Source organism: Onychomys torridus, chromosome X (genome assembly GCF_903995425.1).
Source record: "Onychomys torridus chromosome X, mOncTor1.1, whole genome shotgun sequence".
Classification (NCBI taxonomy): Eukaryota; Metazoa; Chordata; class Mammalia; order Rodentia; family Cricetidae; genus Onychomys; species Onychomys torridus.
This window is the reverse complement of record NC_050466.1, coordinates 23,310,362-23,331,033: the sequence shown is the minus strand read 5'-3', so window position 1 is coordinate 23,331,033 and position 20,672 is coordinate 23,310,362. Positions and strand designations below refer to the sequence as shown.

At 38.6% G+C, this 20,672-nt stretch overlaps 1 protein-coding gene across 2 annotated transcripts in view; it reads left to right on the top strand.

The window, feature by feature from the left end:
- Positions 1–20,672, top strand: part of Thoc2 (THO complex 2) — a 130,125-nt gene that overhangs the window by 36,844 nt on the left and 72,609 nt on the right. For both annotated transcript variants that reach the window (XM_036174012.1, XM_036174010.1), the window contains exon 8: positions 19,457–19,623. In XM_036174012.1, coding sequence (XP_036029905.1) covers positions 19,457–19,623 — 167 coding nt within the window. The remainder of the gene's footprint in view (positions 1–19,456; positions 19,624–20,672) is intronic.

Below are 20,672 nucleotides of genomic sequence, written 5' to 3'. Positions count from 1 at the left end.
GTTTGAGAAAGGAACTTTTCATTGATGTAGAAATTGAGGTTAAGGATTTAATTTAATTGAATATTCTTTTCAATGTTCAAATTAATTGTATTTACTTTCAGGGCAAACTCCATTTAATTTAGGTCTTGTCTCATCTGACCAAAACAATTTTACCTGCATAACATCCTGGTTTTTTTTTTTTTTTGCCGGAGCTGAGGACTGAACCCAGGGCCTTGCGCTTGCTTGGCAAGCTCTCTACTACTGAGCTAAATCCCCAACCCCAACATCCTGTTTTTTAATGACATCTTTGGATAGGTTTTTTTTTCCATGTTAATTTCCACTGGCTTCTCTTAATGAACAATCTAGATAGGTAATACTTCATATAAAACTATCTCAGATCTGGTTTTCATTAGCCATTGTGAGACACTGATACCTCATTTGGAAGGTATGTATGCTGGGTATGATTGTGTTCAGGATACTTTTTCTGATCCAGAGAAATTCTCATTTATTCCCCTTTAGGAGTCTGGCAAATGAAAGTACATCTAACTGTTTAGCCTGTGCTGTAAGCACAGAAGCAGAACTGCTAGTATTATGTGGTAGAGATTACTATCTAAAGTCTCACAGGAAATCTGAACAACTTATTTTATAGGGATGAAAAATTATTAGTAGGCTACTAATGTATAGATCCTTCAAGTGAATTTTATACCAAGGGGGCAGATAACAATATATATATATATTTTCAGCTGAGGATGGAACCCAGGGCCTTGTGCTTGCCAGGCAAGCGCTCTACCACTGACCTAAATCCCCAACCCTAACAATGTATATTTTATAAATCAGAGGAAAAATAGAAACGGACTCTTTTTTTGAGCTAAACTATTACTATATACTTAGATACCCTAAAAATAACCCAAAACATTATTTTCAATACCTTAAATATACATAATGAAAATAATTGCAAGGTATTTTTTCTTTTCATCTAAGTCAGTGTTCAGCAAATATTTTTTTCTTCCATTTTCTTTTCTGTTTTGTTTTGTTTTTCACATAGGGTCTTGCACTGGCCTAATCTCTTGATTCTCTTGCTTCAACTTTCTGACTTTTGGAATTAATAGGTGTACTCTATCCTGCTCAGTGTAGCCAACTGTTTTTCTGTAAAGGCTAAGAGTAAATACTTTTTGGATTTGTTGGCCATGTAGTTTCTGTTGGAACTACTCAACCCTGCCATTGTATGGTGAAAGCAGCCATAGACAGCACATAAATAAATGAGACTCTGATTAAAACCTTATTTACAACAACCAACAGTTGAGTAGGTTTGACAGGCCATGTTTATTGATTCTTGGCCTATATAAAAAATTCTGGCTAAAAGAACTCACAAGCAAGTTTACTTGAACTTAGCATTGGAGAATGGAAGTGATTCTTCTTCATTTTAGATTTAGTTGTCCAGGATCATTTTGGCTAAGTCTGTAAACCTTATAATCACCCACCATAATTAGAACTGAGGAGCTTCATTTCAAGTTAGCATATAAAGTAAGTTTGACTAGGATATTCTCTCTCTGTCTCCCCTCATCTCATTATATTCTGTTCTTATTCATTCTGCTCTCCCACTGCCTGTTATCCCTTCAGAGACCTCTTGCTGATCCTCAGTAGTCCTTTTTGGCTTCATGACATAGGAATTCCATTACTCAGCTCTCAAAATCTCTTCCACTCTTCTTATGTCCCCTTTCTACTTTAATCCTACAGAGAGGTGGGGTGAAGAGAGGGATAAGCATTTAAATCTAGACTCCTCATGTAAAAGAAACCATGTTTAATTTGTCTTTCTGAATCTGACTTACTTCTTTTCCTGTGGATGTAACCATCTTGTTAATATAAGAAACACAGAGCCAAATACATAGTTAATAGCCAAGAGGTCAGAGCAATAGCTGAGAGCTGAAAACCTTACCCTTCACTGCTTCTGCTGTCTCCGCAAGAGAGCTACTTCTGTGTGTTTTTCCTTTTTATAGACTTTCTGTTCTGCCTTCTCATTGGTTGTAAACCCAGCCACATGACTTCCTCGTCACTGCCTGTCTGTACAGACCTCCAGGTCTTCTATGGTTGGTATTGAGATTAAAGGCGTGTGTCTCCATGCTGGCTGTATCCTTGAACACACAGAGATCTGCCTAGCTCTGCCTCCCAAGTGCTGCGATTAAAGGCATGCACCACCACTGCCCAGCTTCTGCTATGGCTTGCTCTGACTCCAAGGCAACTTTATTAACATACAAATAAAATCACATTTCAGTACAAATAAAATATCACCATATTTCCCCATTTCTATTTTTTTAATTTTTATTTATTTTTAATATGTATACAGTGTTCTGCCTACATGCATGCTGGCAGACCAGAAGAGGGCACCAGATCTCATTATGGATGGTTGTGAGCCACCATGTGGTTGCTGGGAATTGAACTCAGGACCTCTGTAAGAACAGCCAGTGCTCTTAACCGCTGAGCCATCTCTCCAGCCCCCCCCCTTTCTATTTTAATAAAAAGAAGAAAAGGAAAATTATAACTAATATAAGAAAAACTATATACAAAAGTACAATAACTATAAGCAATAAATACTTAAACAATGTCTAGTCCATTTGTATTTGACAAATTCAGAGAAAATTCCATTATCTATGCTATTTTGGTAAGACCAAAATGTACCTGATTCACTTTCTATCCTAACTTATATTACTAACAGAACTGTCTTATAACGTCTTTCAAATTTATACACTTACACCTTTTAGTGAGTTTCTTTCCTGAAATTCTTAACAAGGAAAATTATAACTATAACTAACTGATCTTCAACTCCCTCAGAGACCCAAGAAGGAAATAATAATACCTAATAAAAAATAAAAACAGGAAGTACATGCAAGCAGCTTCCTAAAAAAAATGTGAGTTGACAGAAACAGCCAGCTGCCTGGACAGTTACCTGAGGATTCTCTGCAGTGTTGGGCATCATCTTCAGCCTATAGGGTTAGTGTATCTGACAGACTCATTTGTGAACTAGGTCACAAGGTCAACAGTTTGACCTCACATTTGGTGAGATCAGTCCATGTACCAGAAACATCTGAATTCCACTAGTGTCTGTCATGATTCAGGATTTTAAATTCTGAAAATTGTTGATGTTTTTTGAATTCAGCTGTCCATTCTTCTTGGCTGTGTGTGTGTGTGTGTGTGTGTGTGTGTGTGTGTGTGTGTGTGTGTGTTCATCTCGGCATCCCGTTCTTCTCCACATCCCATTATTAAATGCCAGTGTAGTATTGAGAGGGGTGAGCTTGCTTATTCTTCAAGAATAACTGTTTCATCTGCTGTTCCACTGCACATCACAAGCCATTGGCCCACTCCCTGTTCAGCTGCCTTCGAAGAAAAGGGCATTGTACCTTTTTTGGATTGCACACCTAATATGACTACAAGTTCGATTGTAGTGTCTAACTACTAATCTTCATTTCTTTATATCCTAATAGTTGGTAATAATAATATTCGAGGATCAGCAAATTGCATTACATTGTTAAATGAACGGTGTTAGTACAATATATTGAGCAAAATTAGAACTATGTATAGTATATTCTAACAATCTCAATCTCAATATATATATATAATTTGTATATGATATAAAAAATCCAATCCAATGTAAAATATTTAGAACTAGTAATTCTCTTTTTTTTTTAAACAAGCACCTTAAATCTAATCTCCTTTGCTTAGCCCTTTTCCTATCCTTTAATAACAACTTGTAACCAACCCTCCTAAACAATGAAAATTATCCCAGACACAAAACCCATTAAAAGACCAAAAAAAAAAACACCTGCCCCACACCACCTCTTTGGGAATGTGGGCGTCGTATTTTAAAATTGCTTCCTGCTGGGTATGGGCAAAGGTATCTTTATTCTGAAAAGAAAAAATTTGGGTTAATTGTCAAATTCTAGGAAAGGTAACTATATCCTTTGTTGTCCAGTTTGAGCATTATGCCAAAGTTCAGGGTTTATCTCAAGTCCTTATTCAAGTAGTCTTTGAAACTGGATCATCTCAGCTAGCCATCTCAAAATTGCTCTGAGCACTTTGTAGTCCAAAGCCGATCTGTAGATGATATTTGTCAGCTTAGTGATATTATTATTGTCCATGTGGAATTATTGTTGTAGGGCCCCATCTTCTTCCTGGGGATTTCAGTTGATGTTAGGCCTGGCCGTGATTTCCTGCAGAAAACTGATAAGAGACTCGAACACAAAGACATATATAGGCAGCTAATTGAAGCCTTTTCTCTAGAATTAGTACTCTATATGACTATTCATATCATAACAAAGTTTAAAATTTTGATATGAAATTCATACTTTAAGAAAAGTTTAAAGAATCAGAATAGAATCAAAGAATTGAGATTAGTAATAGAATAGTCCCTTAATTAATTTGGTTTTCCTCCTGTCCCATGTCAGAAGATGACACTTTTTTTTTCTTTATTATTATGTGCTTTAAATTTTATACATCAGCCGTGGGTTCCCCTGTCCTCCCCCCCCTCCCACCCCCACCTTCCCCCCAGCCCCTCCCCTCCAATCCCATGTCCTCCAGGATCAAGGCACCCCTGGGGATTCATTTAAACCTGGTGGATTCTGTACAGGCAGGTCCTGTCACCTCCTTCCAGACTGAGCAAAGTGTCCCTGTGTAAGCCCAAGGTTTCAAACAGCCAGCTCATGCACTAAGGACAGATCCTGGTCCCACAGACTGGGTGCCTCCCAAACAGATCAAGCTATTCAATTGTCTCACTTATCCAGAGGGCCTGATCCACCTGGGGGCTCCACAGCCTTTGGTTCATAATTCATGTGCTTCCATTCGTTTGGCTATTTGTCCCTGTGCTTTTTGCAATCTTGGATTCAACAATTCACGCTCTTGCAGACCCTCCTCTTTCTCCACAGTTGGACACCTGGAGCTCCACCTGGGGCCTGCCTGAGGATCTCTGCATCCACTTCCATCAGTTATTGGATGAGAGTTCCAAGATGACTGTTAGGGTGTTTAGTCATCTGATAACCAGACTAGGTCAGATCAGGTGCTCTCTCCACCATTGCCAGCAGACTACAGAGAATATATCATTGTGGATTTCTGGGGACCTCTCGAGCACTCTGCCTATTCCTGTTCTCATGTGGTCTTCATTTATCATGGTCTGTTATTCCTTGTTCTCCCTTTCTGTTCTTTATCCAGCTGGGATCTCCTGCTTCCCTAAGCTTTCTTTCCCTCAAATCTTGCCCTTCATTACTCCCACTGTTGTCTAGGTTGTTCATGTAGATCTCATCCATTTCTCTGTCATTGGGTGATCCTTGGTTCTTTCCTAGGGTCCCGTTTTCTAGGTAGCCTCCCTGGAGTTGTGTAGCAGTCTAGTCATCTTTGTTTTACATCTAGTATCCTCCTATGAGTGAGTACATACTGTGTTTGTCCTTCTGAGTCTGGGTTACCTCACTCAGGATGATTTTTTCTAGATCCATCCATTTGCCTGCAAACCTCATGATGTCATTGTTTTTCTCTGCTGAGTAGTACTCCATTGTGTATATGTACCATATTTTCTTTATCCATTCTTCAGTTGAAGGGCATCTAGGTTGTTTCCAGGTTCTGGCTATTAAAAACAAAGCTGATACGAACATAGCTGAGCAAATGCCCTTGTGGTATGATTGAGCATTCCTTGGGTATATATATGCCCAACAGTGCTATAGCTGGGTCTTTGGGGAGATGGATTCCCAATTTTCTAAGGAAGCGCCATATTGATTTCCAAAGTGGCTGTACAAGCTTGCATTCCCACCAGCAGTGGAGGAGAGTTCCCCTTGCTCCACATCCTCTCCAGCATAAGCTGTCTTCTGTGCTTTTGATCTTAGCCATTCTGACAGGTGTAAGGTGGTGTCTCAGAGTCGTTTTGATTTGCATTTCCTGGATAATTAGGGATGTTGAGCAATTCCTGAAATGTCTTTCAGCCATTTGAACATCCTCTGTGGAGAATTCTCTGTTTAGTTCTATAGCCCATTTCTTAATTGGACTGTTGGGCATTTTGATGTCTAATTTCATGAGTTCTTTATATATTCTGGATATCAGCCCTCTGTCAGATGTGGGGTTGGTGAAGACCTTTTCCCATTCTGTAGGCTGTTGCTTTGTCTTGTTGACTGTGTCCTTTGCTCTACAAAAGCTTCTCAGTTTCAACAGGTCCCATTGATGGATTGTTCCTCTCAGTGTCTGTGCTACTGGTGTTATATTTAGAAAGTGATCTTCAGTGCCAATGTGTTCAAGAGTACTTCCTACTTTCTCTACTATCAGGTTCAGAGTAGCTGGATTTATGTTGAGGTCTTTGATCCACTTGGATTTAAGTTTTGTGCACGGTGACAGATATGGATCTATTTGCAGCCTTTTACACATTGACATCCAGTTATGCCAGCACCATTTGTTGAAGATGCTTTCTTTTTTCCATTGTTCATTTTTGGCTTCTTTGTCAAACATTATATGTTCATAGGTGTGCGGGTTAATGTCAGGGTCTTCAATTCGATTCCATTGGTCCACATGTCGGTTTTTATGCCAGTACCAAGCTGTTTTTATTACAGTAGCTCTATAGTAGAGCCTGAGGTCGGGAACGTGATGCCTCCAGAGGTTGTTTTATTGTACAGGATTCTTTTGTCTATCCTGGGTTTTTTGTTTTTCCATATGAAGTTGAGTATTATTCTTTCCAGATCTGTGAAGAATTGTGTTGGTAATTTGATGGGAATTGCGTTGAATCTGTATATTGCTTTTGGTAAGATCGCCATTTTTACTATGTTAATCCTGCCTATCCATGAGCATGGGAGATCTTTCCATTTTCTGACATCTTCTTCAATTTCTTTTTTCAAGGACTTAAAGTTCTTGTCATATAGGTCCTTCACATGCTTAGTTAGAGTAACACCAGGGTATTTTATATCATTTGTGGCTATTGTAAAAGGTGATGTATCTCTGATTTCTTCTCAGCCTGTTTGTCTATTGTATATAGGAGGGCTACTGATTTTTTTGAGTTGATCTTCTATCCTGCAATGTTGCTGAAGGTTTTTATTAGCTGTATCAGTTCCTTGGTTGAATTTTTGGAGTCACTCATGTATACTAACATGTCATCTGCAAATAGGGAAATCTTGACTTCTTCCTTTCCAATTTGTATCCCCTTAATTTCTTTATGTTGTCTTACAGCTCTGGCTAGAACTTCAAGTACTATATTGAATAAGTATGGGGAGAGGGGACAGCCTTGCCTTGTTCCTGATTTTAGTGGTATTGCTTTGAGTTTCTCTCCATTTAATTTGATGTTGGCTGTTGGCTTGCTGTAGATTGCCTTTATTATGTTTCGGTATGTTCCCTGTATTCCTGATTGCTCCAAGACCTTTATCATGAAGGTGTGTTGGATTTTGTCAAATGCCTTTTCTGCATCTAGTGAGATGATCATGTGGTTTTTTTCTTTGAGTTTGTATATATGGTGTATTACATTGACGGACTTTCATATGTTGGACCACCCTTGCATCCCTGGGATGAAGCCTACTTGATCATGGTGGATAATTGTTTTGATGTGTTATTGGAGTCTGTTTGCCAGAATTTTATTGAGTATTTTTGCATCAATGTTCATGAGGGAGATTGGTCTGTAGTTCTCTTTCTTTGTTGCATCTTTGTTTGGTTTAGGAATCAGGGTAATTGTAGCCTCATAGAAGGAGTTTGGTAATATACCTTCTGCTTCTATTGTGTGGAACAATTTAAAGAGTATTGGTATTAAGTCTTCTTTGAAGATCTGGTAGAATTCTGCAGTGAAACCATCAGGTCCAGGGCTTTTTTTGGTTGGGAGACTTTTAATGACTGATTCTATTTCCTTAGGGGTTGTTGGACTATTTAAATGGTTTATCTGGTCTTGATTTAACTTAGGTATGTGGTACCTAATCAGAAAAGTATCCATTTCTTTTAGATTTTCCAGTTTTGTGGAGTAGAGGTTTTTGAAGTATGACCTGATGATTCTCTGGATTTCCTCATTGTCTGTTGTTATGTCCCCCGTTTCATTTCTTATTTTGTTAATTTGGATGCTCTCTCTCTGTCTTTGGTTAGTTTGGATAAGGGCTTGTCTATCTTGTTGATCTTCTCAAAGAACCAACACTTTGTTTCATTAATCCTTTCTATTCTCTTTATTTCTATTTTATTGATTTCAGCTCTCAATTTGATAATTTCCTAGCATCTGTTCCTCCTGGGAGACTTTGCTTCTTCATGTTCAAGGTCTTTCAGGTGTGCTGTCCAGTCACTAGCATGAGATTTCTCCAGCTTCTTTATGTGGGCATTCAGTGCTATGAATTTCTCTCTTAGCACTGCTTTCATAGCGTCCCATAAGTTTGGGTATGTGGTGTATTCATTTTCATTGATCTCTAGGAAGTCTTTAATTTCTTTCTTTATTTCTTCCTTAACCCATTGGTGATTCAGTTGAGCATTATTCAGTTTCCATGAGATTCGTAGGATTTCTGTAGTTTTTTCTGTTGTTGAAATGTAACTTTAAACCATGGTGGTCCAATAGAACACAGGAGGTTATTCCAATTGTTTTGTATCTGTTGAGAGTTGCTTTGTGGCCAAGAATGTGGTCGATTTTAGAGAAGGTTCCATTGGGTGCTGAGAAGAAGGTATATTCTTTTTTGTTTGGGTGGAATGTTCTGTAGATATCGATTAAGTCCATTTGAGCCATAACATCAGTTAAGACCATTATGTCTCTGTTAAGTTTCAATTTGGCCAATCTGTCCAGAGGTGAAATTGGGTTGTTGAAGTCTCCCACTATTAATGTGTGGGGTTTTATATGTGATTTAAGCTTTAGTAATGTTTCTTTTACATATGTGGGTGCCCTTGTGTTTGGAGCATAAATGTTCAGAATTGAGACTTCATCTTGGTGGATCTTTCTTGCGATGAGTATGTAATGTCCTTCATCATCTCTTTTGATTGATTTTAGTTTGAAGTCTACTTTGCTGGATATTAGGATGGCTACACCAGCTTGCTTCTTGAGACCATTTGATTGGAAATTCTCTTCCCAGCCTTTTATTCTTAGGAGGTGTCTGTCTTTGAATTTAAGGTGTTTTTCTGGTATGCAGCAGAAAGATGGGTCCTGTTTTCGTATCCATTCTGTTAATTGTATCTTTTTATAGGTGAATTAGGTCCATTGATATTTAGGGATATTAATGACCAGTGATTGTTCGTTCCTGTTATTATTTTTATTTTTTGGTGGTAGTGTGTGTGTACTTCTCTACTTTGGGGTTTACTGCTGTAGTGTTATCTATTGCCTGTGTTTTCATGGGTGTATCTGCCTTCCTTATGTTGGAATTTTCCTTCTAGTGCTTTCTGTAGGGCTGGGTTTGTGGATCAGTATTGTTTAAATCTGGTTTTGTCTTGGAAGGTCTTGTTCACTCCATCTATGATGATTGAAAGTTTTGCTGGGTATATTAGTCTAGGCTGGTATCTATGGTCTCTTAGTGTCTGCATTATATCTGTCCAGGTTCTTCTGGCTTTCAAAGTCTCCATTGAGAAATCGGGTGTTATTCTGATGGGTTTGCCTTTATAAGTCACTTGGCCTCTTTCCTTTGCTGCCCTTAATATTCTTTCTTTATTCTGTACATTTAGTTGTTTAAGTATTCTGTGGTGAGGGGACTTTTTTGGGGGGGTCTAGTCTGTTTGGTGTTCTATAGGCTTCTTGTAACTTCATAGGCATTTCCTTCTTTAAGTTGGGAAAATTTTCTTCTATGATCTTGTTAAATATATTTTCTGTGGCTTTGAGTTGGTGTTCTTCTCCTTCCTCTATCCCTATTATTTTTAGGTTTGGTCTTTTCATGGTGTCCCAAATTTCTTGAACATTTTGGGTCATGACTTTGTTGGTTTTAGTGTTTTCTTTGACTGATGAATCTATTTTTTCTACCGTATCTTCAACACCAGAGATCCTCTCTTCCATCTCTTGCATTCTGTTGGTTATACTTGCCTCTGAAGTTCCTGTTTGTTTACTCAGATTTTCTATTTCCAACATTCCTTCTGCTAGTGTCTTCTTCATTTTTTCTATTTCCCTCTTCAGGTTTTGGATTGTCTCCCTTGCTTTTCATGATTTTCATTCAAGTATTTATTGTTTTCTTCTGCTTTGATTGTCCTTTCCTCTAGTTTTTTATAGCGTTCTTACCATTTTTTGTTGGTCTGTTCCTCTACTTTATTTTTGATTTCTTCTATATAAGGCTCTAGCCTCTTCATGATGTTACTTATAAGGTTGTTTTCTTCTTCTTCTTCCATTCCATGATGCTCAGGTCTAGCTGTTAGAGAAGGGCTAGGTTCTGGTGATGCTGTATTGCTCTTTATTTTGTTGTATGTACTTCTGCCTTGATGTCTGCCCATCTCCTCTTGGGTTCGTTCTTGGTCTTATCAGTGTACTTGGTCCAGAGAGAATTGACAGATTTAGGGAGCCTCTCTGTGGTCCAGATGGAAGCTCTGGGCCAGATGGGAGTGCTGGTCCAGAAGAGAGTGCTGGCCGGATAGGAGCTGGGGGGCTGGACTCTGAGTCTCTGGAAGTCCCTGGGCTCACCTTATTTTGTCCAGATGGGAGCTCCTCTTGTCCAGATGGGAGTTCCTCTGGTCTCTGGTCCAGATGGGGGTTCCAGGGCAGGATGGAAGCTTGGGGCTGGTCTCTGATTCTCAGGAAGTGGCTGAGGTCTTCAGCAGATGGGTGTTGGGGCAGGGTGTGGAGACTGCAGTGTCTGCCTGCAGTCTTGGAAAAGGGGAGCCTTCCTGCATGGCCCGCCAATTGGCAGGGAACTGGGTCCAAGTTGGTCAGGTCCTCCCGGAGCGGCCTGTGTCCAGCGGTGGGACCCAGGCACAGTTGCCTCTTTGATTATAGCTCAGGCACTCACCTCTGGTCCAGATGGGAGTTCCGGGGTGGATGGAAGCTGGGGGCTGGTCTCCAGAAGATGACTCTTTCTTCTTGCATGATACAGGGAGTTTGAATTTTCCTTTCAACAACATGCTTGAGTTTAAAGAATGAGAGTCATTCTCCAACTCCAAAGTCAACTTTAAATTTTAATTGAACTGGGACTATAAGAAGACCAATAGTGTTAATGTTTTTTAGAGAAGAGCAGAAACATTTAGGAAGATTTATGAAATTTTGTAGCTGATAGACCAATAGGCCATTTTACTCTGTTTCCTGGGATAGATGATTTGTCCAGTGTTCTTCAGATTCCCTAGCCTTCATTCTCCTATAAGACAAAAACAAAAACCCTTCCCTAAGACTAATTTTGGGAAGGTTCCCTTTTGGCAAATTTTATCTGATTAAATGAAAAGGCGTGTATTAATGGTATAAGTTAGTTTAAATTGGATGGTCATGTCGGTTGATGAACTATCACCTCCTCTAATTAAGATGTCTCTCTTGTTCAATTTGAACCTTTATCAATTTTGATGGTTCCCACAGCTTATCTTCTCCTTTAGAAACAAAAGCAAAACCTCGTCCCTAATGTAACATTTTCCATTCATTTTTCTTGCAGATGTCATCTTTTATTTTTTCTTTATGGCTGGCAGAATCTCTTGCATATGCCTACTACACTTTTTAAAGTCTATTCATCTGCATATGATTTTATTACCTGCCATGAATAGTACAGCTATAATCATGGATGTGTGTATATGTTTGTATATATTGAATTTAGTGTCTTTTGCTTATCTACCTAGGTGTGGTGTTGCTGTATCATGTAGTAGTTCTACTTTTTGTCCTTTTGACGACTGTCTTCCATGGTAGCTGAACCAGTTTACCTTCCTACCAGCAATGAATGAAGGTTTCCTATATCCTCACTGATGTTTTGTTGTGGATGCTTTATTTATTTATTTATCTAATTATCTATCTATCTATCTATCTAAGCTGAGGATCGAACCCAGGGCCTTGCGCTTGCTAAGAAAGCGCTCTACCACTGAGCTAAATCCCCAACCATGAATGTATTCTTGATGAGAGCCATTCTGACAGAGTAAAATGGGCTTTCTAAGCAGTTTTCATTGCATTTTATGGATGACTAAGGAGATTGAATACTTTTTCAAGTATTTACTGTTTGTATTTTTTTTTTCTTGAACTGTTCATTACCCTGTTTGCTGATCTTTTTTGGGGGTGGTGGAGTTTTTTATAATTGTTGTAGTTGTAATTAATATATTCTACTTACTAGTCTCTCATCTGATAAATTGGCAAAGTTTTTTCTCCCATTCTATATAGACTGTCTTTTCACTATGGTGTTCATTTAACTTACTGTGCAGGATCTTTTGAATTTCATGTAATTCCACCTGTCAATTCTAGGAGTTGTTTCTTATGCCATTAGAGTCATTTTCAGAAGGTTCTTTTTTCCCCCTCTCTCTTTTTTAAATTTAATGTATTTATTTATTTTACATCCCAACCTCAGCCTCTCCTCCATCTTCCCCTCATACCCCACTTCCTTCCTTCTTCCCCCTTCCTCATCCACCCTTCCTCTGTGTCTGCTCAGAGAGGGGCAGACCTTCCATGGGCATCAGCAAAGCATGACATATCAAGTTGCCATAAGACCAAGCACCTTCCCCTGTATTCAGGCTGGGCAAGGTAATTCAGCATGAGGAATAGCTTCCCAAGAGCCAGACAAATTACTAGGGACAGCCCCTGCTCCCATTGTCAGCAGTTGCACAAATAGATCATACTGTACAGCTGTCACATATGCAGAGTGCCTAGGTGGGTCCCATGCAGGCTCCCTGGTTGTTGGTTCAAACTCTGAGTTCCCATGAGCCAGGCTAGTCATTTCTGTGGGTTTTTCTGCAATGTCCCTAATCCCCTGGCTCCTATAAGCCTTCCCTCTCCTCAATAGGACACCCTGAGCTTGGCCCAATGTTTGGCCTTTGGTCTGAATCTGTCTCCTATAACAATTAGGATAGTCACCAATTCAGTCATGGGATAGCCAGTTCAGGCTATGCATCTGCTGCTGCCAGGAGTCTTAGCTGGTGCCTTCATTGTAGACTCATGGGAGTTTCCCTTTCATCAGGCTTCTATCTGACCCTGAACCCTCCCCCCCCATTTCCAGTCATCTCTCTCAACACTCTCCTCTCCAACCCAGTCCCTCAAGTTCCCATGCCCACCCACCCCTAGTCCACCCAGGAGATCTCCTCTATTTCTGCTTCCCAGAGAGATCCAGTTGTCTCCTTGGGCTCTCCTTGTTACCTAGCCTCTCTGAGGCTGTGTATTGTAGCATGGTTATTCTTTACATTGCAGTTAATATCCACTTATGAGTGAGTACATGCCATGTTTGTCTTTCTGGGTCTGGGTTACCTTACTCAGGAAGATTTTTTTCTAGTTCCACCCATTTGTCTTCAAATTGCCTGATGTCATTGTTTTTAAAAGCTGAGCAGGGGTTGGGGATTTAGTTCAGTGGTAGAGTGCTTGCCTAGCAAGCGCAAGGCCCTGGGTTCGATCATCAGCTACAAACAAACAAACAAACAGCTGAGCAATACTCCATTGTGTAAATGTACCTCAATTTCTTTATTCATTCTTTAGTTGAGGGGCATCTATGTTGTTTCCAGGTATTGGCTATTATAAATAAAGCTGCTGTGTACATAGTTGAGCAAATGTCCTATGGTATAATTGAGCATTCTTTGAATATATGCCCTAGAGTGATATCACTGGGTCTGGAGGTATATTGATTCCCAATATTCTGAGGAACCACCATATTGACTTTATTCTATAGTGGCTGTACAAATTTGCACTCCCACCAGTAATAGAGGAGTGTTCCCCTTGCTCCACATCATCTCCATTTTAAGCTGTCATTTGTGTTTTTGATCTTTGCCATTCAGACAGGTGTTAGATGGAATCTCAGTGTTGTTTTAGTTTGCATTTCCCTGATGACTAAGGATGATGAACAATTCCTTAAATGTTTCTCTGCCATTGAGATTCTTCTGTTGAAAATTCTCTGTTTAAGTCTGTAGCCCATTTTTAAATCGAATTATTTATGTGTAGTTTCTTGAGTTCTTTCTATATTTTAGAGATCAGCCCTTTGTCAGTTCTGGGGTTGGTAAAGATCTTTTCCCATTCTGTAGGCTGCTGTTTTGTCCTATTGACAGTGTCCTTTGCCTTTACAGAAGCTTTTCATTTTCATGAGGTCCCATTTATTAGTTGTAGATCTTAGTGTCTGTACTACTGGTGTTCTGTTCAGGAAGTTGTCTCCTGTGTCAATGTGTTAAAGGCTACTTCCTACTTTCTTTTCTATCAGGTGCAGTGTAATGGATGTATGTTGAGGTCTTTGAACCACTTGGACTTCAGTTTTGTGTAGGGATCTATTTGCAATCTTCTAAATGCCAATATGTAGTTGGGCCAACACCATTGTACAGTTTTGACTTCTTTGTCAAAAACCAAGTGTCCCTAGGTGTGTGGATTTATGTGTCTGTTTTGTGCCAATACTATGCTGCTTTTATTACTATAGCTCTGTAGTAGAACTTAAGATTAGGGATGGTGATACCTCCAGAATTTTGATCTATTGGAATTATTTTTGTGGAGGACGAAGATGTGAGTCTGCATGTTTCTACATGTTGATATCCTGTCTCCTATTTGGCACTATTTGTTGAAAAGGCTTTTTTCGATATATGTTTTTGGCTACCTTGTCAAAAATTACATGGCTGTAGTTAATTTCTGTATCGTCTAGTTCTGTATGCACACAGTTTTTGTTAGTGTGGTTGTGTAGTATAATCAGGTATTGTATTACCTCCAGTGTTATTTTTTATCTTAGGATTACTCTTCTAGTTGGGAGCTTTTGTGCTTCTATAATGAAGTTTTACTTTGTCTTTTGAGAGAGTCTCCTTAGCTCTCCCTGTCTTAGCACTCTGTAACTAGGCTCACAGATATCAACCTGCCTCTGTCCCCTGTGTGCTGGCATTAATGTTATACATCACCATGCCTAGCCATGTGTAATTATTATTAATGAGTTCTTGAATTTGGTTCGTAGATATCTTTTTGGAGAATTTTGCACCTGTGTTTTTTTTAGGGAAACTGATGTATTCTTTTATTTTGTTATTGTGTTCTGATAATGTTGACTTTGTAGGATGAGTTTTGTGTCTTTTATTACCTTTCTGGTTTGTGGAACAGTTTCAGGAGTACTGGCTTTAGAACTTCTTAAATGATTGGTAAAATTTTGGAGTGAATCTATCCAGTTGTTGGCTTTTCTTTCTGGGGAGGTGTTTTTTTTCAATCTTATTGCTTATTATTGATCTATTTAAATCATATCTTCTTGATTTAGTTTCTATGGATCTTCTGTTTTTAAGGAATTTTTCTATTTTAAAAAAAATATTCCAGTTTTTTTTAAAAATTTTTTATTTGAGACAGGGTTTCTCTGTAGCTTTGGAGCCTGTCATGGACTAGCTCTGTAGACCAGGCTGGCCTAGAACTCACAGAGATCCTCCTGCCTCTGCCTCCCGAGTGCTGGGATTACAGGCGTGCACCACCACCGCCTGGTGATATTCCAGTTTTTTAAATATAAGTTATCAGAGTATTCCCTAATGGTCATCTGGATTTTATTGGAATATTTTGTAAAGTCCCTCTTTTTATTTCTATTTTACTGATGTGGGTCTTTTTTTTTTTTTTTGCTTTGATTTGTTTGGCTAGGATATTGGTCCTCCTCATTTCAAAGAACCATTTTCTTGCTTTCTTATTGTTTGCTAACTACTGCTTTTGGGTTTATCTTTTCCCCTTTTTCCCCCTATGGTATTGGGAGTATTTCAGAAGGGTATTTATTTGAAAATCTCACTGACTGTAAAAATGTAAAAGTTCATAGTTATAATCTTTTCTCTTATAACTGTCTGAGCTTTGGGATTTGTTGGTGTGATATCTATTGCCTGTATTTTATTTTTTTCGAGACAGGGTTTCTCTGTGTAGCTTTGTGCCTTTCCTAGAACTCACTTGGTAGCCCAGGCTGGCCTCAAACTCACAGAGATCTGCCTGGCTCTGCCTCCCGTGTGCTGGGATTACTGGCGTGTGCCACCACTGCCTGGCCTTATTGCCTGTATTTTCATGGGTGTATCTAACTTTCTTAGGTTGGATTTTTCCTTCTAGTGCTTTCTGTAGGGCTGGATATGTGGATTAAGTACTGTTTAAATCTGGTTTTATCATGTAATATTTGCTTACTCTATCTATGGTGATTGAGAGTTTTGCTGGATATAATTGTCTGGGCTGGCATCTGTGGTCTCTTAGTGTCTGCATAATATCTGTCCAGCATCTTCTGGCTTTTAGAGTCTCCATTGAGAAATCAAATATTATTATGGGCATACCTTTATATGTTACTTGGCATATTTCCTTTGCAGCTTTTAATGTTTTTTTTCTTTATTCTGTATATTTAGCTGTTTGATTATGATATGGCAACAGGACTTCTTTTTTGGATCCAGTCTATTTGGTGTATTGTAAGCTTCTTGTATCTTCATAAGCATTTCCTTCTTTAGGTTGGGAAAGTTTTCATCTATAATTATGTTGAATATATTTTCTATGCCTTTGAGCTGGTATTCTTCTCCTTCTATCCCTTATTATTCTTAGGTTTGGTTGTCTTATGGTGTCTTAAGATTTCCTGGACACTTTATGGATGTGGGAATGGGGGGTGGCTTGGGAGGACGGACAGGGGTGGGGTGGGGAGGAAGGAGGTGTGGGATCTGGGTGGTATGTAGGGTGAGTAGAAAATTTCTTAAAAAATAAATAAAAAACCCAAAAAACTACCTGAGCTATATCCCATAACCTTTGGTAAAGTGTGCTTTCAATTTTCACTCTGAATTTTTTATTTTTCCTTATTTCTTCCATGGCCTGTTTTAGTCAGTTTCCAAGTCAACTGCTTGTTTTGTTCCATTGTGATCAATTCTTTTGTATGCATGAGTGAAGGCTCCATTGATCACTTGTAAGAAGGGGGAGGAGAGGAGGGAGGGGAAACTGTGGCTGGGATGTAAGAGAAATAAATAATTTATTAAAAAACATAAAAAAGTACATCTGGCTTTGAGGTTTGTGAAGACAGGTGGACTTGTCCCAAAGTAGGCCTTCCAATCTCTTTTGAGCAGGGTCGCCTACCTACCTTACCTTTTGAATGTGGCTTCTGCTTTCCCTAAGCTCATCAGGGAGACATGTGGCTGTAGCTGTGTGTTTGGCTCGGCTTCTCTTTCTTGACAGTTTGTGCCACTGAATTTCCAAAGCTCTTGGTCTTTCTTGGTTTGGTTTGGAATAGTGTATTCCTGCTTATCCCATCTCATCTCTTTAACTGGGTCATCCAGAAGCTGTTTTTAGTCTGATGCCTTACCACAGTTTCCTTTGTTGGTATCTGAAGTTGAAGATTTGGTGAGGAAGAGTAGGATGGGAGTCTTTTCTCTTTCAATCTCATTGGTTCTTTTAGTTGCACATAATATGACTAGAGAAACATTAGAAAGGAAATTAAATTCTTTGAATGATTTTTGGACAGTCATAATCTGAATATAAAGTTTATTCACTCTAGAGTCATATTGTCACTATTTCAGCTTTTTAGAAAATCCCTTTGAAAGGGAAACCAGTTTATTTCTTCTTTCACCTAAACCTTTTATAATAATAATAATAGTAATAATAATAATAATAGTAATAATAATAATAATAATAATAATAATAAAAATAAAATAATTATTATTATGATGTTTCCCTGTGTAGCCTTGGCTGTCCTGGAACTTACTATGTAGACCAGGCTGACAGAGATCTGCCTGCCTCTGCCTCCTGAGTGCTGTAATTAAAGGTGTGCACCTTCATGCTAGGCACAACTTTTTCTTTATTAAAGTTTCTTGACCGTGTTTTTGAGTTTCTACTACTTACTATGCAAAAGAAGACAGTAATTGGTGTTCTCCAGCATAATTTTTTCAAAGTTTCAGGTTAATCATGCTTTTATTTTAAGTACATTTTTTTTGACTCTTGACCCATTGATTCTTGCTTTAAGATGTGCCTTTATTACGTTTTTTTAAATGAATAATGTTTCTGAGAAATCATCTACTGTAGATTTCTACAAGCTTGTTTCTTTTTCTGTCTGTATGTTGGAGGTGTGTGTATTCACCCTCATTGCTGGAGATTGATCTCAGGACCTATACATGCTAATTAGGCTCTCTTTCTACTAATTAGAAACATGATTTCCTCTGTCTTCCAAGGTCTATTCTACCAGCAACGTGATTATTGAATCTATAATTTTGTTGTCTTATCTAAAATTTATGCATGGATATCTCTCCTAGTAATGCTTATGGTATTGGTCTGTTACTTTCCTGTTAAGAAATTCATTTGGCTTCATTCCTACAACAGTCATTGTCAACTTCATCATATTTCTTGCCTGCATCTAGTTGCATTTGCTGTAATACACTATCTGTCCATTTTTGGATAGACTCCAGTTACTTTCAGTGCATTTCCTCTGTGATCATTCTTTATAAGGCATGAACCCTTCTTAAGGATAGAAGAGGCAGTCTTTGTGTATCATAAGCTTGTTACACTTGGTGGATAGCTACATAATATTTAAATGAGTCCATAGCTGTTTCAGGTCTGTTATTTCTTTATTTTTTTCCACATATTCTTTTCCAGGATGTTTTTATTATTCTTCCAAAGGCATAAAGATATCATTGCTCCCGCTTTGTGTGTGTGTGTGTGTGTGTATGTGTGTGTGTTGATTAATGTAACGTAGTGTGTGGTTGACAGTTGACAGCTAGGCTTGTGATTTCTCGGAAGATCACATGTCTGTTGATGCTTAGGATAGACAAAAGCCTTTCTAAGATGCTTAAACACAAGAGTGCCTATGTTCTACCACAGCTGTCATTTGAAAAAAACTTCAGATACTGGAGCTTGCTGATTGTTTAGTGTTTCACTGTATAGGAAATAGCTTGTTATATGAAACTCTAGTTTAATAAATGTTTTAACCCTTCAGTATGGCTACTTTAAACTACTACAGTAACTGAAGATACCATTCCTCTGATTATTTCTGTTTTCATCTGTGAAATATGTAGCCTTTAAAAATGTTCCTGAGAAGATTCTGTATTGGTGAAATTATTAAGGCCACTCCACGTAGTTGGAAGGGAGGTTTATTTTGTGGGGTAACTTACAAATGAAGGGGTAGTTTGCAGGGTCTGGCAAAGGTATGGCGCAGTCTGGTGGTGTTCTCTGGAGAACTCTGCTCGGTCTACCTCCAGCGTCCAGGGTCCCAGAACCAAGAGAGAGAGACCTCTCTTTTTGATCCTGGGTCTTCAGCGTCCTCCCTCAGCCCCGCCTTGTGGGCGTGACCGTTACCAAAGCCTCAATGGGGGTTGGAACTTCCAGGCCAGTCAAGGCTGGGATGCTACCCACTACAGTTCTCCTCTTAAGGAGGGACACAAGCTTTGAAAATAAGCTATTAAAAATAGCTTCACCTTACTATATATGACCGTGGTTGATGACTTTACTAGAGCTGACATGTACTTCCTTTTGAACTTAAATGTATCTCATCTGTTTCAGGCTGCTTTAATCTGGATCCCAATAGAGTTTTGGATGTAATTTTAGAAGTGTTTGAATGCAGGCCAGAACATGATGACTTCTTTATATCTTTATTAGAATCTTACATGAGTATGTGTGAGCCACAAACACTCTGTCATATTCTTGGATTCAAATTCAAGTTTTACCAGGTAAAAATGTGTATGTATGTATATGTATAGGTTAACTTCTTAATTTTATGTTTAGTTTGTTTTATTTTTTATTTGCACTGTATTATTTGCTAATTTCACCTCAAACATTTAGCTGAAGAGATAGAGATATGGAAAGCTAATGATAGTTATGATTTATATTATATATGATTATATTATATGTTTTATATTAACAATGTAAATGATCTTAGGAGAGATAGGGTCTGGTAATACTTGAAGGAGGAGTGATAGTGTGTTGAGAGTTTTCCATTCAGAAATAAACTATGATACTAAAGATTAGTAGTGTGGGCATATGTAACTGATGGAAAGAATGGTCTGTAGTCTCACATGCCTGGATTGCAACAAGGGGAAAGGAACGGTAGAAAATTGTCTCTGGGCAGTTAGATGCATATGAGATTGTCAGGATTTGATTATGTATATGAATTATGTATTAGAATTTTCTAGGGATGCTAAGAAGTACTTGAAGTGTATTTTACATCATTTTTTAAAAAAAAACTAAACCAGTATAATAACTGTAAAGATTCCCTATTCTCTGGTTATTTCTCTTTCAGTCTGTCCTTTTTGTTTTTTTTTTCCGAGACAGGGTTTCTCTGTAGCTTTGGAGCCTGTTCTGGACTAGCTCTGTAGCCCAGGCTGGCCTCGAACTCACAGAGATCCACCTGCCTCTGCCTCCCCAGTGCTGGGATTAAAGGCATGCACTACCACCACCTGGCCCCAGTCTGTCCTATTATTGTTAGTGGTATTTTCTAAAAGATTTAACGGAGGTGCCTACTACCTAAAAATCTTTTCTGGTGGTATTATGCTTTTATTAAAAAAAATAGCCACAGCTGCTTCTAATTTTCTTACCAGAAACTTGAGTGTCCATCCCTTTTTTGGGGGGGGAGCACTCAGAGAGATTTACCTGCCTCTGCCTCCTGAGTGCTGGGATTAAAGGCATGCACTACCACCACCCAGTGAGAGTCCACTCTTAATATAGGAAAATAGGTCCAAGTATTTCATTAGAGTTTAGAAGGCATCTTGATTGTTTTAGA